The 27,860-nt window shown below is 36.1% G+C and overlaps 1 protein-coding gene across 2 annotated transcripts in view; it reads left to right on the forward strand.

Moving 5' to 3' along the window:
- Positions 1-25,534, forward strand: part of LOC150106125 (TNF receptor-associated factor 4-like) — a 31,079-nt gene extending 5,545 nt beyond the window's left edge. Inside the window, exons 3-8 of one of the 2 annotated variants that reach the window (XM_090393869.1) lie at positions 1,726-1,848; positions 2,811-2,969; positions 7,424-7,579; positions 12,534-12,686; positions 17,449-17,581; positions 25,242-25,534. In XM_090393869.1, coding sequence (XP_090249995.1) covers positions 1,726-1,848; positions 2,811-2,969; positions 7,424-7,579; positions 12,534-12,686; positions 17,449-17,565 — 708 coding nt within the window. In that variant the 3' untranslated portion in view covers positions 17,566-17,581; positions 25,242-25,534. The remainder of the gene's footprint in view (positions 1-1,725; positions 1,849-2,810; positions 2,970-7,423; positions 7,580-12,533; positions 12,687-17,448; positions 17,582-25,241) is intronic. The other variant, XM_090393870.1, reaches the window with a different exon arrangement.
- Positions 25,535-27,860: the final 2,326 nt, after the last annotated feature.

A 27,860-nucleotide genomic window follows, 5' to 3' on the forward strand; every position in this document is an offset into this window, starting at 1 on the left:
ACCGTAGTACCCACATTATTTCCGACAGTAACATATCTTGTTAAGGTTAGTTACCAAGAGATGGCAGCACTTGTTTGGCAGCCTCTTCATCGGTGGCTGCTATAATTAGTGATACACATGGGCCAGTTATCTCTGATTGTCTACCGATGGAGATTGAACTGCCCACTCATTCTCCAAAAGCTAGATAGGGTATAAAGTCCTCGCCTACTCCCTATAAGGGAATAAAAGGCATTAGCTGATTTATTTCTTTATTTTTTATTTTTAGTATTAAGAAAATTATGGCGAGATTTATTGAGTGTTTGGAAAATTAAGGGAAATCCATTGAAAAATAATATTAAATGATCCTCTGTAGCTCAGTCGGTATCGACAATGCCTTTTTGTTGGAGAGACTGTGTCGTTTTTCTTTCTTTCTTAGATTACTGATGGGTAAGTATCAAGCAAGCGATAATTTCAAGTTTAAGATTTGTTATATCAAGAAAGATAAAATCTCACATGTATGAAAGAATACTTCGTTCCACAAGGTTGACCCAGCTGAAAAGAATTATTATTATTATTATTATTGTTGTTCCGAGCAACTCCAAGGAGTCGACAGACTCATCGAGGGAGGCCCTAACATCATGTCAAAAACAACTATTCGAGATTCACACAGTATCTATCATACCTTGCCTTGAACTCATTCACGGTCGTAGCACCCACAACAGACTCTGGAAGTTTATTGCACTCATTCACCACTCTCCAAGTAAAAAACCTAGCTCTAACACCCTTGTCAACCACACTCTTGCCCAGCTTCCATGCATGGCCCCTAGTCCTCCCAGCACTAGTCATATTTTCAAAAATATCTTCTGGATCAATCTTGTAAAAACCCTTCAGTAATTTCAATATCTCAATCATATCACCCCTCCTTCGCCTATCGTCCAATTTCTGCAACCCACAAATCTTCAACCTATTCTCATAAGGTTCATTCCACAGACCTGCTATCATTTTGGTCACTCGTCTCTGGACCCTCTCCACTTCCTCCCCATCACGAAGAAACCCTGGTGCCCATAACTGGGCACAGTAGTCCAGATGGGGTCTTATCAAGACTCGATACAGAGGAACAACAACTTGTTTGTCTCTGCATGTTAAAGTATTTTTCAGAAGCCAAGTGATTTGGTGAGCTGTTTTAGTCACTTTTGCAATGTGCCCCCTAAACTTCAATTCCCTATCCACCAACACTCCCAAATCCCTGGCCTCATCAATCTCCTGGAGTACGGTTCCACCAATGCGATATACTGCTCTATTCTTTTCACCCCAAAGTGCATAACCTTACACTTTGCCACATTAAATTGACATCCATCTTTCTTAGCCCAGTCCTCCAAACTATCCAAATCATCTTGCAAAATTTTGACATCCTGTGCACTCACAATTGCTCTACCCAACTTTGCATCATCAGCAAACAAGTGAACACTTCCTCTCAAATCCTTTCCTATATCATTGATGAACAAATTGAAAAGCAGTGGTCCAAGAACAGAGCCCTGCGGCACTCCGCTAGTCACAAGCCGTCTTTTAGACTCCACTCCTTTTAGAATGTCATGCTCTTTGATCAGTTATTCTCCACACACCAAGATATGGACAATCTCAGTGAGGCATGCTTCCACCCTCCGAAAATCTCCCCATGCATTAATAAAAGCAACATGAATATCACATCACCACTAAGATATCTTTTTTGTTCTTTTTTGTCTGCAGGACATGAATGATGATGATGCTAATTTTTTTGCCGAAGACCAGCCTGGCATAAGTGACACTGAAACCAGTTTAAGGGTGAGATGCTCCTTTTGTTCACAGAAGATTTCGAAGAGTGAAATTACCGTAAGTGCAAGAAACGAATTCTAAAGATTCATGCTAGGTTTTATTGCTCGTTCTTGTACTTCATTTTGTGGAATACTGTAGTTATTTAGTTCTATTCCTTAATATTTCTTACTAACTTGTTCAATTCTTTTCCATTTGATTTCTAATTTATCAGTATATTACAACAGTTTTCCGAAGCTCATAAAACTAAGAGCTGTAAGTAACCATGTGATTATAGTTTAAATAAATACAGAAATTTACTTGAAATTGAGCAATGTTCTCAATGAACTAATATTTGTATCTTCTATAATAACATATATTTATTACAAGTACAAATCTAAAATAAAGTAATTTAGACCTGTCGAATTTCATTGATATGTCTTAGGTAGATATGTAAACATGACTGGCAAATGTATGCATATAGCGCTTGTGGTAATGTCGGTGAAGCTAGATTAGCAGACGACAAGCCTTATAGATCACCCCCCCCACACACACACACTAAGAGGAACTTTTACGAGGTACTTTTCTTAAGTTAGTGGGTCTTCGGAGCAGGTTTTCACTCTTTTGGAAACTCTGGCTTTTAATTCTTCGACTCGGGGAACTCTACTGTAGAATTCAGACGATCTCACACAATAAAAGTTGTTACGATTGAGCCTATTTTGTCTGTACTAGAAGAAGGTAGAATATAACTGATTTAAAAAAAAAAAAAAAATAGGGCTCGAGGGTGTCGTCTACATCCGTTCGGGTATAACAACATGGAGATTTTATATATTTTCTTTACGGTTATAAATGCACAGTTTTGTCTTATGATGAATAAGCATTACACCTGTGCATTACCCTTTCCAAGATTCATCCCCGCATTTACAGTAGACCCATTTTCTAATTTGCAAAAATCAGTAAGTTTATTTATGAATGATTGTCAAATATATTTGAGTTACTTCTAGTCAAGAGTCAGACTACTAAAATTACGTTTCCTTTTTTAGAACCACGAAGACTTGTGTGGTTGGAACGAATTGCCATGTGACAAATGCGGTACCAAAATTCAGCATGAGAATATCGAGTGTCACGTAAACCATGGATGCCCAAAGATTCGGATGCATTGCTCCTTCTGTAATAAAACGTTTGGAAAACGAGAAATTGCGGTAAGAGAGATTTTGTTTGTTATATTTACACACACACACACACACACACACACACACACACACACACACACACACACACACACACACACACACACACACACACACACACACACACACACACACATATATATATATACATACATTATTAAAAAAATCTAAACTCGCCTTTTTTATTCCCCTGACGAAGTACAAAAGGTTATTTACCCCTTTCTCACTTTTGAATACGATACAGATTAACCTTCACCCTTACACATCATACATATTTGACTCAAGACTATCGATGATTTTAATAGGCATCAGGGGAGTATGGTAAACAACTACCGCCATCTCGCAGACACTAACCCTAACATCAGATATTATTGTATAAAATAGTGCGTGTTCTACCGCAGGTTTCCTTGAGTTACGGAATTAAAATCTGCATTTTCCACAAGGGGAACAAACCTACTTTCCCATGCCAGAGATCGACCTAAGAAGTGAGTCGAAGAAAGGCTTAGAAAGTTCCAAGTAGGAGACTTAGAATAGAACTTATAACAATGTTTCTTCAGAACGCCTAGTGCTATAGGTGTGTCATTTCCACAAAGCTACTCATGCTTTTTTGCTTATTTATTTATTTATTTTAAAATGAATTTTGGCATCTGGTAAAAAATGTGGGTTTATAACAATACTACACTCTTCTACCAAAACTTGTGGGTCACGTGAAAAAAAAAAAAAAAAAACTCTTGGCAGAAGAAATTGCTCCAATGCATCCTTTGTATGAGTTGTGAAAAATCATGCATTTAAATCGCCTTGTGGCACAGAGTAAGGTTTGCACCATAAAATTTTCATATTGTGGACAAAATATTTACTTCTCCATGCACTTCGACTAGTAGACCTCATCCATACTGAAACCATCTCCGCATAAGTGCACTGCCGAAGTACAGCACAACCAACACAACCCAACAGGACCAATTTCCATTGGTGTACAAAATAAGCAGCATCAGCGGAGAAAAACTAGCAGCTATCATTCCGTATTTATTTCAGGGCCTTTATTTTCGTGTTTTGGTCTAAGTGTCACCTGTGGATTTGGTTTCTTTAGATTGTTGCTAACTGAAATCATTCCCCATCAAAATGGTTTTAAATATTTTCGTAAGCTCCGCATACAGTATTAAAACAAATCAGTGAAGGTTAATTTCCGTTATAGGCGAAAAATTTGCATATTGTTTCGGTGCATTCATTTATCCTAAAATTGTAAATATGTTGGAAACTTTTCATATGACTAGCATGCATTTAGTGCTAGTCATATGAAAAGTTTTTCATATGACTAGCATTAAATAACATGCCGTAAGTTAAAACATGATTTTTGACATGAGTTATAGGAATTAGGGTTAGGTATACCTGAGAGTCCAAAGCATATTCAATAGAACAATTGTCCTGAAAATTTGTAAATATTAATAAATGCATACTTGGAATGTACACATATCGTTCGGCAACTTTTATTTAACACCATGTTGGCCTTCGATTAGTCGAATTAGAGCACATATGCGGATTGGTATATATTCCGCTTGGTGCTCGATTGCATCTGCGTCTACAACATATCATCGTTTTCACCGGACAGTCCTTTAACTAGCTCATATTTCACAGAAGAGAGCTCAGGGATCTGCTTGTCTAACATGTTCCATACATTCACAATTGAGTTCAGATCAAGGCTTTATGTTGGCCAGACAACATGGTGGAAGTCGCCGTCATGCTCACATGACAGCGACTTCTTAAAAAGTCTTGGTCGATAGTCAGTAGCATTGTCTTCAATGAAACAACCATCACCTAACGGATAAAATGTCAACATTACAGAAAAGACTTGATCAGGAACAATGATTATAGGTTCCTTGGAGAACAACCGACCTTTTACCAATATCAGGACCCTTTCCATACTAATAGAACATTCCCCACACCAGGAAGGACACCACGTCCAGAACTTTGACTTGCGTTTAAAAGGTAACCTAGTTTGATTGCCTCATGGGGCTTCTGCCAACCTCTCTGCCTATAGTCGGTGCAGAACAAAGTGTACAGTTACGGGTCTGACCTAACGAGTTTTCCAGTGTCCAGTCACAGTAATTCTGGCACCATTTTAGACGATCTTTCTAATTCTTCACAGAAATGAGCGTTTTTTGTATAGGCATGCGACTAATAATACTGATCCCCTTCAATTCTATATGCATAGTTCAGTGAGGTATGGATTGAGAACAGCTTGCATAAAATGCTTCAGTCAATTTGTGCACACAGGAAGTTCTGTTTCTCTATAAACCGGACCACAGTTTCAGCTATTAAATAAGCAGGTGGGTTATTTTTTTCACTGATTAAATGGCCAGGAGATATCATCTTTTGAGAAACCAGTCGACTCTGTAGTTTTCAAAATCGTAGCTTCAGCCGGAAGGGCGCTCACAACAAGCCCTTTATTCCAAAAAATGCATTGTTTTTCTCATTGCGACTAACTGGTTTCTGAAAGGATCTCTTTTGAGATATCTCCCGGGTATTTAATCAGTGGGAAAAAACCCACTTGATTATCTAATAGGCGTAACTCTGGTCCTAAAAGAGTGTCAAGAACGGGACAAGAAATGAAGATGATGAAGAAGATGAGATGAGAAATCAACACTGTTAACGATTACTAACCATCATCATTCTTATATAGTCGCGTAGAACAAGTGTTGACGCTCGTAACGAAGTATTCTGCATAAATGCTGCATAATTGTATATCTGCAGAAAGTTGCTAATGCAATGGCCCATATGTACATCCAGTCATGTGACAGCACAAACAAGTCATGCATGGTAAGAAATATATATTATGTAACAAATATTGCAAATCATTTGGTAGTGAGGGTTCAAAAGTTAAGTTAGCCAAGAATTTTGTTTTATTCTTGGAAATATAGCCTTGACCAAAGCAACTTCTGCTATAGTCCAGTGCCTGCTTTGTGAGATAAAAAAAAAAACTTGCATTTCTAGAAGGGAAAACCCTCTTCCACCTCCTTTTTGAGAATTGGAAGAGGGTTTTAAACAGGCTTGTTTACCTCCAGTTGAACATCCCTTATAAAGGTTCTTCCTGTCCTACACTGGACTCGAACCTTGGCCTTTCCATTCAATGGGCATTGACGATATCGACGGAAGGAAATATTGCAGTGTTTCCGGATGGTGCATATTTTTCTAATTTTCAATACAGTTTTCTTTATTATGGAAGTCGTCATCATTATCGTCATTCTCATCCGTTCAGGACAGGTTGGGTGTTCCATGGATTCATTTTCAGCATTGGGTTCTGTTCTCTGCTATCCTTGCCATCTGTTGGAAAGAGGTCAAGCCTTAGAAGGTGAAAGCAAGAGAGAAAGGCAGATAATTCATTTCAAGCAGAGAGCCTGTAGAGTGAAGGGCATTTTCTAATGGAGGAATCATGTTCGGTCATAGGGACGCTCTTTGTTCTTCCATTGGTAACTGAGTAAGGGTCATACAGAGTGGGAAGAAAGGAAGAAGGAGTACAGTGTAATGGATGTACTTGTGTATCTGAAACCATTGAGCATTCAATTGCAATATAGCAATAATAAATAAATTGTTGCTAAGTTATGAGAAAGAACATTAAAATCGGATTCCCTAAGATGGAGGAACAAACAACATTATGTACAGAAAGATAAGAATGTAGCGACACCAATATGAAGCCAAGAACTTACCATGATTGTATACAGTAATAACGGAGGTGGAATGAGCATGATGCTTTTCTTAAGAGGTTTTATCAGCAAAGCAACATCTGAATGTTGTGATTTACAAGAACATCGTGGACACCAAAGTCAATCCACTCCCCATACAAACAATAAGTTATTTATCGTATAATAACGTTCCACGTTCTAGTTTCAAACAGCTGTATCTCCACATCCATTGGCAATTGTACGCATGTTCATATGAACATTTTTATTCAGAATAATCGAAGCTACCACCTACCAAAATATTTACTATTCCTCCTGAAACACCCTGTATATGTATAAAAAGCAAAACTAAAATACTACTTGTATATTTCTAAATTCGACATCACCAAATCACAAAGTTAAGTGATGCATCGAAATCAGAGCAGTGTGTAGAACAACTTAAAAATATCGTAAGCCTAAATTTTTAAGTCTTACTATAGGACAATGTAAGTTGAAAACTATCTGTGTTTTTCTTTCCTGTGTGTGTGTGTGTGTGTGTGTGTGTGTGTGTGTGTGTGTGTGTGTGTGTGTGTGTGTGTGTGTGTGTGTGTGTGTGTGTGTGTGTGTGTGTGTGTGTGTGTGTGTGTGTGTGTGTGTGTGTGTGTGTTGTGCTTTTATTTCTGACAAATTATAAAATGGTGAATTATTCTTAATGCGATACTTCTTTCGAAAAAAGAATTCCATTTTAGAATTCTGATAATTATTTTGTAATAAACAACGATGTGTGCATTTATTCTTTCTTCCTTTCCACAGGACCATGAACGTATATGTGCATTATCAGTCAGCAAATGTCCACGATGTAATACCCAAATGAAACGTAATTGTTGTGAGGATCACAAAAAATACTATTGTTCGTCAGAGAGGGTTATCACCAGTTCTACATACGGAATTCAACAAAATGGGACTGAAGTAAGTTTTAGAAGATACCGAAGAAATTAAATATTTTATGTTTTATATAAATCCTTCAAGTCTCACTGGATATCATCAATTACCTGTGCAGTTCCTTAATAAAGTTTAAAAAATGATGGCATTTTTGAGGCTCATGGGCTCACTTTAGTGAGTATGGGCATGGCAAACCCGAGGTGCCTGATGCTGGACCATGCCTTACTTCATGTGATATACATCTGTTATATTATCTGTAGACTGGTCCTCTTCCCATCTTCCTTTGCTTCTTTCTTCTCTTCTTGCTCCTTACCCCCAATGCTATTAGAGTATTCGAGGGCTAGGGTGAATCTTTCCTATCTTGTTATGTCATTTCGCCTATTGCAGTCACTGAATGGGGCAAACTAGCCCCAATAGGTGCCGCTCCCAAGCCCGGGTAAATCGCGAGGGTTGACGTCAGGAAGGGCATTCATAAAACTTCACTGCCAGCTCTAGATATGATTAAATGAGTCGAAACGAAAATGATACAAGGGCCTCGTCCACTTCTCGCAGCCCTACAGCTGCGAGAAGTGGATGAGGGCTACCGCATCAAGAGCGGTTGCGGTTAAAGTGAGCCCAGCAAGTGGAGAGAATGTTGCGAGTGGGAACGTTGAATGTTGGAAGCATGACTGGAAGGTGAAAAGGTGAAGAGAGTTGGCAGAATGAAGAAGAGGAAGTTGGACTTCCTCCTCCTCATTTTATGCATGCAGGACATTTTACGCGTGCAGGAGACAAGGTGGAAGGGGGGAAAGGCGAAGGAACTAGGAGACAGGTATAAATTGTTCTACTCTGGAGCGAATAAAGAGGGAAGAAATGATATCGGAATTGTGGTGTGTGGCAGAATGAAGGGCAAAGTGCTGGAAATGGGTAGGAGGAACGACAGGATCATGAGAATGAAACTGGGTCTTGGAGAAGAAGAACTGGTCATCTTATGTGTATACGCCCCACGAGTTGGCTGTACAGCAGAAGAGAAAGATGAATTCTGGAACGAGCTAGATAAAGAAATGAGGAACTGGAAGAAAACGAGATGTGATTGTCGGAGGAGACTTGAACGGACACGTAGGGAGACAGAACAGGGACTGTGAAAAGGTACTTGGTGGCCATGGGGTGAAATGATGAACCGGGAAGGAGAGAGGATTTTGGACTTTGCAGTAGCTTTTGATCTGGCAATTGTGAATTCCTTTTTCTGTAAGAGGGAAGAGCATCTGATAACATTTAGAAGTGGCAACAATAGTTCACAGATTGACTACATTTTCACTAGAAGAAAACATCTTAAGGCAGTAACAAATTGTAAAGTAATTCCAACAGATCAAGTGGCGCAGCAACACTGGCTGCTGTGTGCAGACTTTAAAATAAAGTCGAAGATAAGAACCTTTGGAAGCCATGGAAGGAAAAAAATTAAGCGGTTTCGCTTAAAAGAAGAGTGTGAGGAACCGTTTTAGGGAGAAAGTGTTAGAGAGGATTTCGGATGGATTAGAAAGTGTACAAGACTGGTGGAGACATAATTCAAAATTAATTCTAAGCTGTGCAATTGAGGTGTTTAGTGAAACATCCGGAAAGATTAGAGAGCAGAAGGAGGGTTGGTGATGGAATAATGATGTACAAGAAGCAGTGACGGCTAAGAGGAAGACAAAGCAGAAGTGGGATGAGTCAAGAGTGGATGAGGACAGAGAGAAAAAGCGAGAAGCCAAGAGAGTTGTTCTACAGGTGAAGGCCATGGCATATCAAGATCTTTATGATCAATTAGAAACAAAGGCACAGAGAAAGATTTATCATTTGGAAAAATGTAGAAATAAGACATCAAAGGACATCGTACATGTGAGGTAGATCAAAGACTCTGGAGGAAAGGTATTAAGGAGGGATGTGGATATAAGAAACAGATGGAGAATATACTTTGAAGGGCTTTTGAATGAAGAAGATGCAAGGACTCACAGAGAAGATAGGGTGCAGAACATTAGTAGAGTGGAAGTGAAGGAAGCCATAAAAAGCATGAAGAATGGAAAATCACTGGGCCCTGACAGGATCCCAATGGGGGCATGGAAGGCACTGGGGGAAGAAAGAATTGACCTGCTGTGTGGACCTGTTAATAAAGCTTGTCAACAGGAAAATATACCCGAGGAATGGAGGGAAAGTACTCTTGCCCCATATACAAGAGTAAAGGGGATGCACAAGACTGTAAGAATTGCAGAGGAATAAAGTTGATGTCCCACACAATGAAAATCCTAGAGAGGGTTCTTAATGGAAGAATGAGGGAGGAAGTGGAAATCGCAAAAGACAATTTGGCTTCATGCCTGGTCGATCGACGACAGATGCTATCTTTGGGGTACGACAGATAATGGAAAAGTTTCGATAGAAGCAACGGGAGCTACATCTGGTATTTATTGATCTGGAGAAAGCATAGGATAGAATGCCAAGGCAAGAAGTCTGGAGGTGTCTGAGAGAGAAGAAGGTACCGTAGAAATATATCAGGTTGCTGCAGGAGATGTACAGAAATGTGAAGACAAGAGTTTAAACCTGCCTGTGAGAGACAGAATCTTTTCCAGTGTCAGTTGGCTTGCATCAAGGGTCAGCATTAAGTCCGTTCCTGTTTAATATTGTGATGGAGGTGTTGACTGAGCAAGTGAGAGAAGACGCGCCTTGGACTATGTTGTATGCAGATGACATCGTGCTGTGTGCAGAATCAAGAGAAGAAGTGGCAGCCAAACTGGATAGTTGGAGGAAAGTACTGAGAGAGGTATGAAACTGAGCAAAAGTAAGACCGAGTATATGTGTTACAAAGTGGATGGCAGCCAGGAGACAGCTCTTGAGCTGGAAGGAAATGTCATCAGGAAGGTCAGTGACTGTAGATACTTAGGTTCAACAATGAAAGAGGATGGTGACGCTGAAGGAAGTGGGATGCAGGATACAAGCAGGATGGAGGAACTGGAGAGAGATGGCTGGAGTGCGATGTGATAAGAGGGTGCCGATCAAACTAAAAGGTAAAATCTACAGGACAGTAGTGAGACCAGCTATGACGTATGCTTTGGAAACTGTGGCCCTGAGGAAAAATAACATCAGCAGGATGGAGGTAGCGGGGATGAGAATGCTTAGGTGGATGTGCGGTGTGACCAGAAAGGATCGTCTGAGAAATGACTATGTGAGGGGAACGGTGAAAGTTACGAACTTGGGAACAAAGATACAGAAGGCAAGGTTGAGATGGTTTGGTCATGTGATGAGGAGGGAGGAAGAGTATGTGGGAAGAAAAGTCATGCAGATGGATCTGCAGCGGAAGAGGAAGCGGGGAAGACCAAAGACGAGATGGTGGAGAAGGACTTGAGGATGAAGAACTTGGATGTTACAAGTTCTTCATCCTCAGCCCAAGATAAGAAGTTGTGGAGGAGACACCACAAACAACGACCGTACTTAAGTGGGAAAAGCTGCAGAAGAAGAAGAAGAAGATGGCATTTTTGAGGTAACAGGAAACGAATTTGTGTAGAACTCTAGGACAATCATGTCATAAATCAGAAGTTTACTGGGAAAACTTCTGACATTACATATACTATAGCAGTAATTATACATTTTCTTAGTAAAAAAAATAAAAAACATTATAGGCAATGACTGCAGATTGCCACACCTCAGGTATAGCAAAGCCCTCTACCATTTGTTTAACATGACCTTTCCTTTTCCTTTATCATTATTATTATTATTATTCATTATATATTTGTTTTTATTTATTTTATTCTTTTTTTTTGCCTAAACTCCTGTTTCAAGTAAGGGATCTATGGTTCTTTACTAATTTGTTAAACCGTTTAAGTTTCACCTGATCCCAAATGCAGTGAAGAATTTAATAAATTAATTAAATATATTATATTTAATAAAAGAAATAACTCAATGAAAACGGAAAGACTAATATATTTATTTCTTATCACTGAGTTAGAAGCGAACTAACTGAAACAAACAAACAAAAAAGAAAAAATGAAAGAGTTGGTTTGATTCTTATGATGATGTAAGGAATCACTACATAGACGTTTCGAACTGAAGGTGAGTTAGTTGATCTAGTGTCGAGCTTTTTTCACCAGAAATTCGGGTTTTTCCTTGTGTAAAACAGGCATATCGCCTAGGACACACACACACACACACACACACACACACACACACACACACACACACACACACACACACACACACATTTTTCAAAAGTACATTTCATGTACTTTTGAAAAATCCTCTAATACAATTCTCAGGTACAGGAATTTAATAATGCAGTTGATATAAAAACAAAAGTTTATGAGTGAACAGTATCCTGCGCATTTACAAACCGTGTTCCCTTGTCTGTCAGAAAACATCTAGATTTCTTACAACAAATTACAGAATCGATATGTTTTTTTTGTGTTTCGAATTTTTCTTAGCATATATTTACAAACAAAAAATAGTATCATTGGGCAGTAGATGGCGCTGTATGTAGAAGAAGAATTAAGTAGTGTACACAGTGTATTGCGTAGAGTGCCATCTCGCGAAGAGTCTGACTGCTTGGATGTATCACGTAATAATAATAATAATAATAATATACGTCAAGAACCATTCTCTAAATAGATTTCTACTCAGTATTAATGTGACTTTTCTCAGAGGAATTAATACAGAGATTAATAATAGAGAGAGAGACCTTTTTTTTTTGGATAATTCTGCCAGCAAAGGTTGGGCGATTGGTAGAGCCTCTGCTACTGATGGCTCATGCAAAAAAAGTTAACCACGTTTGAGCGCGGTTAATAGTTGGAAGAGGATCAATCGATCGATGCTGTTGGCACACTCTCTCCCTTGATAAGTCTTTGGACTCCCTGGAGGTGTCACATAATAATATTCACTATAATTTTCAAAGGAATAATTTATTGCATCAAATATTATTTTAACGAACTGTTTCTATCTTCATTTAAACCTGAACATAATTCCTTTTTTCTTCTTTTAGGACCAAGAATGTAATGATTCTAATGAATTTTCATGTGAAAAATGCGGCGCTAAAATACGTCACAATTTGGAGTACCACGTGAACTATGCATGTCCAATGCTGTTCCAACACTGTTCTTTCTGTATGAGGCCTCTCAGAAAAAGATTTATTCCGGTAAGTTTTTTTTACTGGATTCATTTACAATGAGAAGGTTTTTAGAATAAGAATGTTTCTACTTTTTGATCCTAGATTATAGTTCAGGTTGCAACAAATAGAAATAATCCTGGGGTGACCTCACGAATTATGAATATGAGGAACTAACAATCCTTCCTCATAGCATATTTGTCCATGCTTCTATTTTCTATATTCCACATTGTTTGCATTCCAAACACTCAGAGAGAAAGACCATGTGGGCTTATACTTTTCATTTTAGGATTATTCTTAAAATAAGGTTTATTTGTGTATTTGCATGACAATTATTTTTATAGAAAAAGGACAGCTGAATATAATTGATAAATATATTTTATCCAAATGAAACACAGTGCTGTGTAACTAAAGACAGATCATTATAGGTTGGATCGTCTAGATCAGGTGTGTCGCCAAACTTCTTTGACCGTCGACCCTTTCAAGAGTTTCTTACTTTTTATCGACCCCCTCTATTTTACTATTACGTAATTATAATAGGACAAGCAAAAAAGACGCCCATGTAATTTTTAGATTGGCACACTCTCTCCCTTATATATAACTTATTTTATAGTTACAGTGTTTATTTTATGTATAATATAGTATATATTATTATATTGGCTTAACGTCAAAAGGATACGTTTTTGTTTTTGACGTCCTTCTTAACATTACATATTTGATAGGAGGGATAAATAATATATAAAATATAAAATTTAATTTAGATAATAAAATAACAATAATACAATCTTCCTTATATATATGAAAATAAGACTTTAATAAAAGAGCCAATGAGCTGCACTTCGGCGATGTAACATTATTTAATGAAGGGGGATATTAAATCCCAGATTCGGTATGAAACTCTTTGAGTTTCATGCCGAATCTGGGATTTAATGATGGTACAATGATGCTTATCTGGGATTTAATGGTACAAAGCATCATTGTACCATTATGCTTTGTACCATTATGCTTTGTAACCATGATGCTTGTTTTTTCTATCGACCCCTGAGCCCGAATCGACCCCTAACAATGTTTTATCGACCCCTGGGGGTCGATATCGACCACTTTGGCGACCGCTGGTCTAGATAGAGCTAATTTCAGTCATATGCTGAGTTAAGCACTCTTTATTATTACAGGCAAATAAGGTTTATCCCTTGGAAACTCTTATTTTTAATCTAGAAACTTACAATAGTTAACTGTAGGATTCGCAATATTTTACAACTGCTGTACTCTCTTCATTCCGAAGTTGTACTGATCGTCGGTAGAAATGAACAGAAATGGTGATAATCATGAAGGATGAACACCAACTACCTACCGATTTCCAAAACTTTGGGCTAAACGAGTTCTGCATGCTTCCTTTTATTATATTCATATATATTTTACACTTACGAGTACACCCAAACTGTACTATGCAGACTTCGAAACCAGATTTGAGGGAATAGGGCAGTTAATCTTTTCCTGTAGTTTCTTATATCTGTATATTGCGCATATTCTTCTGAGTTTGTCTGTTTTGCTGCATAAAAACCCCGAGATTCCGGGAGGAAATAGCCCTGCCACCCTCGTATGAGATGAGACCAGGGAACTTATTTCAGATGAAAAATCCTTATAAAGTTTCTCCTTCGCGTCTTAGATATGATTCGAACCCAAGACTTTCCAAAAAACAGTCTTGTTAAAACTGACTGAGCTAACAAAAGGTCCAATATATATACTGTATATATATCTGTCTGATAGTAGGTATCTATATAAGGGAAGAAGTTATATATATAACTTCTTCCCTTTTCTATATATATATATATATATATATAGAAAAGAGAAGAAGTTAGCAGTTGCTTTACCCCTAGGGTATCTTGCATTTGTTGTATGATGTTCTTAACTCCGATCTCAAAGCTTAACTCAGTTAATTTTCATTACTCGTTTTAGAGTTTGAGAAAGAAATTAAAAACATTAAGTGAAAATGTACACATAAACCAAATATTTTTGATGCACAAAGTACTAAGATGACTGCATACGCTTTATAATAAACTTTATTAATTTTATGTCATTGCACCCAAGACAAGTTGTAGTTATTACACATGCTGGTCACTCAATGAGAAACCCTTATGCAGATGTATGTAAACGTTACTTACAGGGCGTATATGCAAAATATTTGATCACATGCATCATCACGTGATCTAGGCAACTATTTAAAAATTCTGATACCAGTAATCGTCAATAGTGTTGATCACAATGGGAAAAACAAAAGATCCTTTGGAGTTCAATAAACGACTTATTGTTGGTGCCCGTCTAGCTGGAGCCACGATTATGAAAACAGCAGAGCTGACTGGTTTCTCAAAAGGAGAGATATCACAGGTTTTTAATCAGTGAAAAAATAACTCACTTTGCTTCCCCTGTGTGGTAATTGACCGAAGCATTTAATGAAGTCTGTTGCTGATCCATATCTCCCTGAACTGTGCACAGGGAACTGAAAGATTGGTATTGGCAATCGCATGCCTATACGGAAACCACTGATTTCTGCGAAGTGGTGTGTGGAGCACCGTGACTGGACACTGGAAGACTGGAAAGAAGTCATGAGGTACGACGAATCACTTTATGCCTTGTACTGTACCGATGATAGACAGAGAGTTTAGAGGGAGCCCGTTGAAGCAAGGAATCCAGCTCACCTTGTAAACATAACTCAATGTTTTGAAGGCGATGTTTTGAATGTGTGAGGTATGTTCTGTTGGTATGGAACGTGTCCTCGAAAGAATATCTGAACACTGTTTCCGATCTATCCTGAATCTTGATAATTTACGCAGCAGGTGATGGTGTTTCATGGACGATAATGCTACTGTCCATCGCACAAGAACTGAGCAGCAGTAGTTCAGCGGCGAGGCACCACAAAGCCCGAACGAGACACGTTAGAAAGACACTTCCGACAACAAAGTTCTCTTCCGTCAAATCTGAGCCAGTTGAAGAACTGTGGGACAAACGACTGGTATGCTGTGGACGTAGATTTAATCCAATAACTTGTGAAATCTATGCCAAACTGCACATGTGCTGTAATTCGGGTTAAAGAAGGTCCGACATAGTATTCAATAAAATTTCTAAATTAGTGTCCGCATGTGTACCATGGCTCACTTAAGAGAAATCATCCGGTAATTTAGCTCTAGCGACCAAAGATGCAAGTTTTTCAAACTACTTCAGACCGACCTCCGATAATTCTAATCCATATTCTTCGCTATGTGATTTCATGGAATTCAAAGATATTAATTATACCAATCTATGCGTTTTGTTACTTGCTTTCTATAATTAGTGAATTTTCGTCTCTCTCTCTCTCTCTCTCTCTCTCTCTTGGCCTACATCGCAACCTTTCTACTATACTTATGCAAGACTTGTATATTCTTCCTCTAATACCCAAAATACAATTTTAAGGTAACAGCGGAAGACTGGAAAAATGTTATGTGGTACGGTGAGTCACTGTACACTTTCTTCTGTACCGATTGTAGAGAACAAGGTATGCGGCGAATGTGTAATAAGGATATTATAAATATTACAAGACGAATTTGTATTATGGACTTATTCATTTTTCTTTCATAGACAAATATTTAAAAACTTTCCAAAGTGAACAGAGAACTTATGAGAATATAATATTTGATATAGGGGGTCGCCTTGGTATTATCACTGTCTAAAATACACGAATTCTTATGTTTAGGCGCCTCTTATGTTCGTCTTTAATTTATTAATGTTCGATAAAGGTTTCACGGACCTGACAGCTGTTTCACAACTGTTGGTTCTTCATATCTCCTTCATAACCAGACTCTTCCTTCAACTATTAGGATTCATGTAATTGACGCTGAAAGAATAATGAATTTTTAATGTTCTTTCATTCCATTTCAAGATATGATGTGCTGTGACATACCCATACATCGTAATTGGTGCGTGTATCAGATGACGTTAAACGAATTGGAAATATTATAAATTGAAGTGATTTCTAACGAAATATTAGGCATTTTTAGACAGGCTTTTTTTATATAAATATCATTCTACATAAATATATTGAAAAAAAAAAATTAAAAAATTCCTCTAGTCTTAGTGGTGTGTAAGTGTGTGGTTAGCCTGACCAGAGCAATTGCCACCGCTGCTTCATATCATATCTGTTCAATGAAGTTCTTTGATTTAAACGTATATTTTTCGACTAGCATTATATCCAAAGTGAAATATTCGACACCAAATACGTTAAGAGAAAATAAATGAACCGTAATGTACCGAACTATAATGCCTTTGACGATTTTTATAATACATTTACGAACAGAGGTAACATTGTTACCTTTCATAAATGTATTAAATTAACCACAATGTATTATAACCACAATCACATCCCAGTGTTGGTTTAGACGATAAAATATCATGTATTAATTATTAATATTATGTATTAGGTAAAATATTATGCTTAGCACCCGAGAGATTTTATTTTGATCTGACGGAAGATTAAATAGATTTTATGTTATATTCTGTTATTGAGTTATGGTATTAAGTTATTAAGGATTATGTTATTAAAAAATAACAAACACACACACACACACACACAGAGGGAAGTGCATACGCTAAAGATAAAATGGATTATATAAGTTCTGAGTATGTAGTATTGAATTTCATCAAGTATTTCATCACACACTCCTACACATCAAAATCAATAAAAATTCTTATATTTTGTGTAATTAGTTCTTGACATCAATAATGAGACGTTCATTACTCTGTATATTTTTTCTCCGTTCAGCGTCATAGGCGTATATGTGGTTTAGTTGCGGTCAAGTGTCAAAGGTGTAGCATGAAAATGTGCCGAAAGTATATGGAGGAGCATATCAATTATGATTGTCCCGAACAAGGTGTTTAAAGCAGCGAAAAAACAAGTAAGTTTCGAAATGAAACTGGTTAGGAGATATTGTAAAAAAAGACTTTTTGTATTCTATGGAATATAACGTTTGAAGTATATAATACCTGATTTCTCACTAACTGTCAAAGTCTGGTAGAGGGCATGCGCCACATATAATCTCTTTAATAATCTCTTTCTTCGCATGCGCCACAGCGAAGTAAGAGATTATATAAGTTTCGAATAAGTACTGTTGTATTTCATCAACTTATTATTATTATCGTTATTGTTTGATACATAATTGATACACAGTCAAAACAAGATATCATATAAATAAAAATTTGACTGGTGATTCAGAACAATTCAGATTCTACCCAAGAATCTAAGAATAGTCCGTCAGGTAGCGTCGTAAAATATGGATTGTTCCAAGTAATGCTGTTTTTTGTAGGTCATATGGGATCACTTCATTGATTTTTAATTGCCGTAAATAGTTGGATAGCTTCTTTGAAGTTGCACCAAGTGCACCGATAACTATTGGGATGACTTTAGTGTGTTTAAACCACAGTCGGCCAACTTTGATTGCCAGATCTCGATATTTAGTAATTTTTTCCAGTTCTTTGTTGTTATCACTGGGTACTGCAATATCGATAATCCAAAATTGTCGATGTTCGATAATTGTGATGTCAGGTCTATTGTGTTCCAAAAGCCGATCAGTTTGTATTCTAAACTTCCAGAGAATTTTTGCTGTTTCCTTTTCCAAAATTGTCTCTATTTTATTCTGCCACCAGTTATCACAAGTAGGAAAGCCTTATTTGTTTGCATACATGCCAATGAATTATTTTGGCCGCTTGATCATGGCGGTATTTATAGTCAGTTTGAGCTATTTTGCTGCAGGCACTGATTAGATGTCCTACAGTCTCATGTTTCTGATCGCATAATCTGCATTTCCTGTTGTTATTATTGATGTTGAAAATTTTTGCTTTGATTGCATTAGTTCGTAATGTCTGTTCTTGAGCTGTTAAAATAAATCCTTCTGTTTCTTTTTTAATGTATCCGTGTTGAAGCCATTGCCATGTCTTGTTCACGTCAATTTTGTCCTCAGTATCTCGAAGAAATTGGCCATGCAAGGGTTTATTTTTCCAGAGCACATATCGGATATTTTGTTGTTCCTTTTTATAACCGGATATGTGTCCTGTTGCTTTTAGAAGGCCCTCTTGTGTAATTGCTTGAAGCATTTGCTCAGAGCTATTGTCGATATAATTTCTTAAACCAATTTCTTCTTCTTCCACACTCTGTCTCACTTGCAGCAGACCCCCGTCCACCTGTTCTCCTCGGTAGGTACAACCGGTCAGAATCACTTCGTGGATGTAATGCATGATGCATAGTCATTAGTTTTCTAGTTTTGCGGTCTAGTTTGTTCAGGTCTTCTTTTGTCCAATCTATTATGCTAGCTGTGTATCGGATCACTGGTATAGCCCAACAATTCATTACTCTAATTGTGTTTAATCCATTTAGTTTTGTTTTCAGAATATTTCTAACTCTTTTAATGTATTCTGATGCTGCCTGTTGTTTAACTTTCGAGTGGAGAATATCATTGGCTTCTAATATTCCTAGGTATTTATAGTGTTCGTCAGCTGAAATTGCTTTTATATATTTTTCTTGATCAAAATTAAAATTGCTAGTATCATTAATTTTTCCTCGTTTAATAGATAAAATTGCACATTTATCTAAACCAAATTCCATTTTGATGTCCTGACTGAAAATACGAACTGTGTTCAATAAAGAATCTATTTGATGGGCCGATTTTCCATATAGCTTCAATTCATCATATACAACAGATGGGAAATTTTAATGTTACATTTAGGAATTTCATATCCAAGTTTTGTTTTCTTTAGAATCACAGACAAAGGTATCAAAGAAACGTTGAAGAGTAATGGTGACAAGGAATCACCTTGGAAAATTCCACGTTTAATGCTGACATCTCCGAATCGTTCATTATTCGCTATTAATGTTGTTTTCCATGATTTCATAGCAGTAGCCAGAAACGAACATATGTTTTTGCTAATTCCAAATAATTTTAGTGATTATAGGATCTAGGAGTGTGGGAGGGAATCGAATGCTTTCTTGTAGTCTACCCATGCTATGTTTAAAATAGTTTTTCGTCTTTTTGAGTTTCTGAGAATCATTTTATTAATAAAGATCTAGTCTTTTGTTCCTCTAGATTTTTGCCTTTTTTTTCAATCGGATAAATCTGATTATCTGATAGTAGTGGTATATGGAATTTGCTATGATTGCAGTGAACAGCTTAAGCATAGTTGGTAGGCATGTTATTGGACGATAGTTACTTGAGTCTGTACCCTTATCCTTATCTTTCATGAAGAGAAAAGTGCGCCCAGATATCATCCAGTCTTCCACTGAGCCTGACTGCAACAAATAATTAAATTGTTCTGCCATTCGATCATGTAGACTGGTTAGATGTTTTAACCCAAATCCATGTAGTTCGTCTTTGCCAGGTGCACTCCAGTTTTTTAATTTTACAGCTTGAGCACCGACCATTCCTTTAGTGACAATAATATTTTGCATTTGTTTTTGTTTCATTTCTGATTCTATTTCCTTAATCCATGAAGCATCTTTATTGTGTTCAATAGGATTATCCCAGATTGACTTCCAAAAGTTGAGTGTTTCTTCTTTTCCGAGTGAATGATGGTTTGCATTTGTTTTTCTCTGGAGAGACTGGAAGAACTGACGTTGGTTCTGTCGAAATTGAATATTTTGTACATGTTAGTTTATTCTTGCTTCATATCTTTTCATTTTTTGTGTAGGCGCTGTAATTCTTTGTTTTAGCTCTTCGGTAACTTCAGCAATTGTTTTGTTGGCCAAATTATATGTGTTAATCAGTTTGTTTTTGAAGTTATTCTTTTTCAACCGTCCTTCTTTAAAACTCTTTAAGTTGCTTAGATCAGCTCGAAGCCTGTTGACTTTTCGTTCTAACCGGATTTTCCATGGTGCAGATTGTTTCATCCTCGGCTTTTGCTCTTTCGGTTTGCAACCAAGCTTCACTGAAATGATATAGGCTGTGCTGTATAGGAGATGATTTGTTTCCTTTATGTTGTTGATTGTGATGGTTTTAATCACAGCATTTGCATCTAAGAAGAGCTGTTTTAGCTTAGATTGTTGTAAAGCTTTTAATTGTGGTAGTCTTATACGGTCATTTATGGAGTTCATATGTTCCAATATCTCTGACTTCATTTTACACTGTCCTTCTGTCAAAACATTCTGATGTATGTCGTCAGCTTAATGTTTACTGAGTTGAATTCCAAAGTTTGATATAGCTACCGCCTGATGATTTTCTGTTATTGGAGTTGTTGGTTTATTACGTAACTCTTGTAACTCAAGTTCAGTAAATATTTTGTTACGGAAAATGAAATTCTTTTGGTACATAAGTCTTTGTTCTATTATTGAAGATTCTGGGAATTTTTGTTTCCAAATTAAATGCATACGCTTTCTGAAACCTCTTTTTTGTTGATCTGTAAAAACATTTCATAATTTCTCTGTTTTCTTCTACAGTCCATTTTTTACGTTTGGTTTCTTCCAGTCGCTTTTCTGCTTCCTGCCCTGATTGCCCAGCAAGAAGAGCTGGGTCCTGTAGCCCACTTGTCACATGATGATCAGAATCCCCAACATCTGACGTAGTCCTTGATGACCCGGGCGTCGACTGATCCGGTTCTTTCTTTTCACCATTAAGATGGGGGGATTGAATTCTGTTAGTCTGGCTCCTCAGTTGTGACCTGTCTGATACGGGTGGCCCTGCTGACAGCTATGCAACCGCCAGAATAGCTCTCAACATCACTGAAGCACAATTATTATTATTATTATTATTATTATTATTATTATTATTATTATTATTATTATTATTATTATTATTATTATTATTATTATTATTATTATTATTATTATTATATAAATCCAATATAATATAAATCCAATGTAACACGCGAGGAATGGAAGTGCGTACTCTGTAGGAAGAATAAAGAAACGCACCTAAAGCAGCCACCTACTAGGCAGCCGATTAAACCGGAGGCAAAATCAGATGACGAACTGAACAGACAAAAAAATGCAGGTGAGTCCTGTAATTTCAACTCTTTAAATATACTAATAGGAAACGGTCTAGAGACCATAAAAGCCAGCTTAGTAGACCTTGTGCAAGAACTCTTTAATAAACAGAACGAACAAATAACAAAAAAATCTAGCGAATATGAAAATTTGGTAACTGCTAAAACATAATAATTTAGCAGTTATAGAAGTGTTGCAAACGGTAAAAGACATTAAAATGAGCATTAAGGCACTAAATGACAGGCAACACGATTTGATGAAAGAGACATCCGAACTCCGCCAAGAACTTCATTCTCTAAAACTACAATACGAACGTTTAAATCAGCAACAACATAAAGAAGATCTTGTCATAAACGGTCTTCCTGAAACTGCACCTACAGAAAACCTCAGAGACGTGGTTTTAAAATTAGGCCATGTAATTGATATCCCCCTACAGCTTAACGCTATTCAGACCGTAAATCGGATTCCTAGGAAGAGCAAAAACCAAGGCTTGTCACGACCTGCACCAGTCATAATTCTTCTTAAGAGCAAGTCCACAAGAGACAATCTCATAAAAGCCAGCAGGCAGAAAAAACCAGTTGCCAAGGATTTGAACGCACAGCAAGACAATACACCAATCTTCCTATCCGAATATTTAACACCATTCAACCAGAATCTGTTGTACCAAACAAGAAAAGTAAAAATGGAAAAAAATTACCAATTTTTGTGGACCAGAGATGCCAAGATATTCATAAGGAAGTCACAAACTTCAAAGCTGATATAAATTAAAAGCACAGAAGACATAGAAAGGCTGCCACTGTGAAAAAAAGCCTCCTAAATAGTTCAAAAAGAAGCCCACAATAAAAAAGAATGTGAACCATCAAGACAGATGCAATAACACAGGATATCGGCAATTTCACTTTGATCAGACCTTTCAGATCATTCATTTGACCTCAAAAACTTCTGCCTACTTCCAACACAGCGACCAAATCAATAACAAATATATATATATATATATATATATATATATATATATATATATATATATATAACCAGTACCATCCTCAGAGATAAGCTAATTACAAAGCTTCAAGGGTGCAGTTGAGTTACATCCCAGTAGTAGTATTTATCAAACATTATTTACTTAACATTCTGTAATGAATACTAGTGGTAAATAGAAAATGTGATAGTATAACTTCAGTTATATATTTAAATTTAAAATTATATATTTAATTTACATATTTAAAATTAAAAAAATTATTATTATGTAAACTGCAAGATAAGTAATATTGTTTAGCTTGTGAGTTATTAAGTGTAAAGTATTACTATGATTATTACTAATGGTAATAATACACGCTTTTGACTCTTGTGTCAATGAGAAATTCTGCAAACGATAATGATATTACGAGTAATTATAATTTTTACTGAACCATTTTGCAAGAAAAAGTTGCATTGTTGCCTAAATTTTAGTATATTCATGTAATTATTTAAGAGATAATAAACTATTATTATTAAAAGAAAAAAATATTATTATTATTCGAACTATATAATTGTAAATTATTGTTATTTAGAAGATAGCAAAAAAGCTATATTATCATTATTATTGAAATTTCATTATATGCAGCACTTCGTGCTAAACCTTGTAAAATAATATACTGAATGTTACTCAAGATGATAATTGTATATATGCAAATATTTGAGAGATCAATAAAAAAAAAAATAATAATATTATTATTATTATTATTATTATTATTATTATTATTATTATTATTATTATTATTATTATTATTATTATTATTATTATTATATTGTTTAGCTTGTGAGGAATTAAGTGTAAAGTATTACTATGATTATTATTAATGGTAATAATACACGCTTTTGACTCTTGTGTCAATGAGAAATTCTGCAAACGATAATGATATTACGAGTAATTATAATTTTTACTGAACCATTTCTGAACCATTTACTGAACCATTTTACTGAACCTGGAAGATTTCACAGATCTAATAAACGCTGCATTGGATAAAAACAGAATAACATTAGTGGTATTCATTGACCTAACAAAAGCATTTGACACACTAACACATAAAACCTTGTTAACGAAACTTACCCATATCGGAATTGGTGGTCGTCTACTCCGGTGGTTTAAAGCATACACGAAAAACAGAAAGCACATCACACGTATAGGATCAGCACACAGCAAAGCGGTACATGTAACCTGTGGAGTACCGCAAGGAGCTGTCCTATCTCCCATTCTATTTAACATATACACACACGACATAAGCCAACTCCCCCTAAAAAGTAAAATCTTCCAGTATGCAGACGACACGGCCATAGTATCCATTCACAAAACTGCAAAAATCGCTTACAAAAATATGCAACACGACATCAATCAAATCACTAACTGGTTAACCGAAAACGGCATATATATAAACCCTGGAAAAACAAAGCTAATGATATTCAAAAACCCCCAAACCCTGCCCATAGAAACTAAATATCTCACTATCAAACATTCATCCTCCTATACACAAAGTGCAGAACCTAAAATCACAACCATCACACAGGTGAAAACAATACGCTACCTTGGACTTCACTTCGATGCAGATCAAAGTTGGAATAGCCATACAAACTACCTACATACCAAGCTTAGGATAATAGCAAGCAAACTATACAGATTAAAAGACATTGCCCCAACCCACATAAAAATACTAATCTATAAAGCATTATGTGAAAACATTTTAAGATATGCAATCACATCATACGCATTCTGCGCAGACTACAGACTTATCAGGCTACAATGGTTGCAAGATAAAATGATAAAACTGATAAACACAAAATATTTAAGGTGAAACACTTACGCCACTACACAGTCATGTTAAAACACTACTACAGCCCAACATATAGAGTAACCAGAACAACATATCAAATAACAAGACCACAGTCAACAAACTACATAACATATAAGTACAACAATCACCACGGCAAAGCCACCCGAAACTTCTATGTACCTGACATGATAAACAAACTGCCGTTCGACAACAGAAACCTAGGAACATACAAAAAGCTGAAACAGGCACTATATAAATATTATAGCGAGAATGAAAATTAGAGCAATTCCTGTTTCTCTCTCCCCCACCACACATACACACACACACAAACCACGACAACCCCCTCTCAAAAAACTACCACTACAAGAACACAAAGAAACAAACACACCATCTCTAAATCCAACCCTATTTACACAAAAAAAAAAAAAAAGTTAAACTGTAATAATAGTCGAAGTCTTTCAAGCACGTACCAACAAACAGTAAAAGGTTGTGTTCCTATAGTGGTCACCTGGCTTGTGATCACTATAGGAACACAACCATGAAACTACCACCCTCTGTCATCTATTATCTTCCTCAGATAAGCTCTGCTAAGCTTCGAGGAAGAAAATTACTAACTTGCAAGTATCTGTTATACACACTTGTAATGCGTTATAAATATTATATACATATAATTACTACAGCAACTATGTATGCAATTTATCTGAGACATAAAAAAAAAAAATTATTATTATTATTATTATTATTTGTTTATTTATTTATTTATTTTATTATCATTCCTAGGTAATATATGAAAACAGAATGTAACAAAATATTTATGTGCTTCCATAGCGTAATTGGAATAACAGTGGAACATTGCTCCCTTCGATTGGAAAACACCTGGGTTCTACCCTCGTCGCGACGAGGGGAAATCCTTATATGAACTCTTTCAACTAAAGGTGAGTTAGCCGATTTCATACGGAGTTGCATCCCGATTACAGACAAATCCTCAGAACATACACAATTTACAGGCAAAAATACTGTTGTTGGTGATGATGGGCAGTAGATGGCGTTGATGGTAGTAGTAGTGGACAGGGTGAGATGTATTTAGCAAAGTAGAGTGGAGTACCCTCCCATGATGAGTCCTTGGACTCTTTGGAGGTGTCACGTAATAATAATAACATTAATATTACAAAAATGTTTGTAAATAATGAATTTACTTTGTGCTGTATGATTGTACGAAATAGCAGGAAATATAATATTTTAATTGTAAATGTAAATGCAGTGTATAATCATACTTTCTCAAATTTGGAAGAAAAAATTGTAAACGGCAACTTATATTATTAATTAACTTATGCAACTGTGAATTATATATGGTAAATTATTATTAATAATAGCAATACATGAATGATTATACTCATTGGACGTTATGCAAATTAAAGGATATTATTTAAACTTTATACTGAACTGCAAGTAGTAAAGTGTAGTAGTGTCTAAAAAATGTATTTATTCTACTTACTGTAACAGAAAATAACTCAGCAATGAAACTTTTTATCTAGGTATTAAAAAAGTGTAAGTACTCTGAAGACCAATAAGATTATTATTGATATTGTTATTAAAAATTGTTACTGTTATTCTTTTGCATGTATCAATTATACTTATTGTCAAAATCAAAAATGTTTGTATTGCAGTGTTAATTTTGTTTATATGTTTTTGTGTACATGTAATTTCTTTGAAGGAGAATAAAAATTTATTATTATTATTATTATTGTGAACATGATATTCGACACTGGGGATATTCCCAAACAACTAAAAACCACGACAATTACACCTATCTACGAACACGGAAAAAAGAAATGACGTTCACAACTACAGACCTATAGATAAAATGCCTGTCATCTCTAAACGTCTTGAAAACGTAATACATACAAGATTACAAAACTACTTAGAGAAATATAACAGATTTCACAAAATCAATACAGTTTACAGAAAACAAAGAGCGCAACCATGTTATTATAGGACATTCCAAACGAACTATTTAAAGATCTTGATAAAATCAAATTTGCTATTCTCCTAGTTCTCGATCTTACCAAAGCTTTTGCCTTACTTGAGCATGAAATACTGCTAACCCAAGTATACTCAGTCGGGATAAGAGAACCATTGTATACCTGGTTTAGAAATTATCTCACAGACAGAACGAAAGTAACAAAAAACAGGCATATATCACAGCTCGTGAATTCAAATAATACAGCCCAGAGTCCCTCAAGGAGCTATATGATCATCCACACTGTTCAACATGTATGTTGAACAGTGTGGATGATAATCATTTATGGTATAACTGTTTAGACAAACAATCACTTATTAAATTTAGAAAAACTTCACTAAAGAATTGTTTCAACGGTGATTTGGGCATCCAATACCCACCAGGAAATAACCGAACCCCTAATGGCAAAAAACAAAATCCTGAGTATAAAGAATCTAAGACACCATGTAATATTACTAAAACACTATTTCCCCAACACGTACAGCAATAACAGAGAAACGAATCGCATAACAAGATGAAACGCAACCAGGCGTTATAACAAGTGGTATGGAGCTGCCGTGAGGGAGCATCTCAAATTACTCAAAAACTTGCCATATAAGGTAAAGCATCTGAACAGTTACAGAACATTAAAAGCCGAACTATGGAAATTCTGTCAGCACACTTAGGACTGCAGCATACGTTCCAACGTATGTTGCAGTCCTACGTTACGCTAACACAAATATAAAAAAAAGTATAGTTAATTGTTAATTCCACTGGCTTCAGAAAAATCGAACACTAGCTTCGAACTCAGTGGATTACTTCACCTCATCATCCTTTACTGCTACTATTATCACCGAACTCATTTTCATGAATACATCATTTCTTTTCCTTACATCACATTACCTTATTAGGCATGTAATCTATGTCCATTTATGTACACATGGACGACGTAAATAATATGCATGTATTAACATTAAAAAGTTTGATTGATAAAATTATTATTATTATCATCATCATCATCATCATCATCATCATCATCAAACTCCATGGAGTCAAAACGTCCATCATATTATTTATCAAAAATGAATGTACTAAAGTAATTTGTATACCGAGTTTTCGTAGTAAGTAAAAAATGGAATAATGTCCTTAATTGTAAATATGTAAATACGGTGTATAATAATAATGAATTATGACACAGTACTTTGAAATGCGTTAATAATAAATATCAGAATCAGTTTGTCACGTAGATATCGCAGTTACTTACAGAAAAAAAGGTGACGAAACAAATATCGATAAGTTTTATCTCGACCTACAACAAGTTTTATCTCGACCAACAACCATAGTCGAGATAAGTTTTATCTCAACTTGTTGTCATGGTACATGACAAGCCGTGTGAGATT

The sequence above is a fragment of the Typopeltis vanoorti genome, chromosome 6, assembly GCF_054136105.1.
Source record: "Typopeltis vanoorti isolate ZY-2024b chromosome 6, IOZ_Tvanoo_1.0, whole genome shotgun sequence".
NCBI lineage: Eukaryota > Metazoa > Arthropoda > Arachnida > Uropygi > Thelyphonidae > Typopeltis > Typopeltis vanoorti.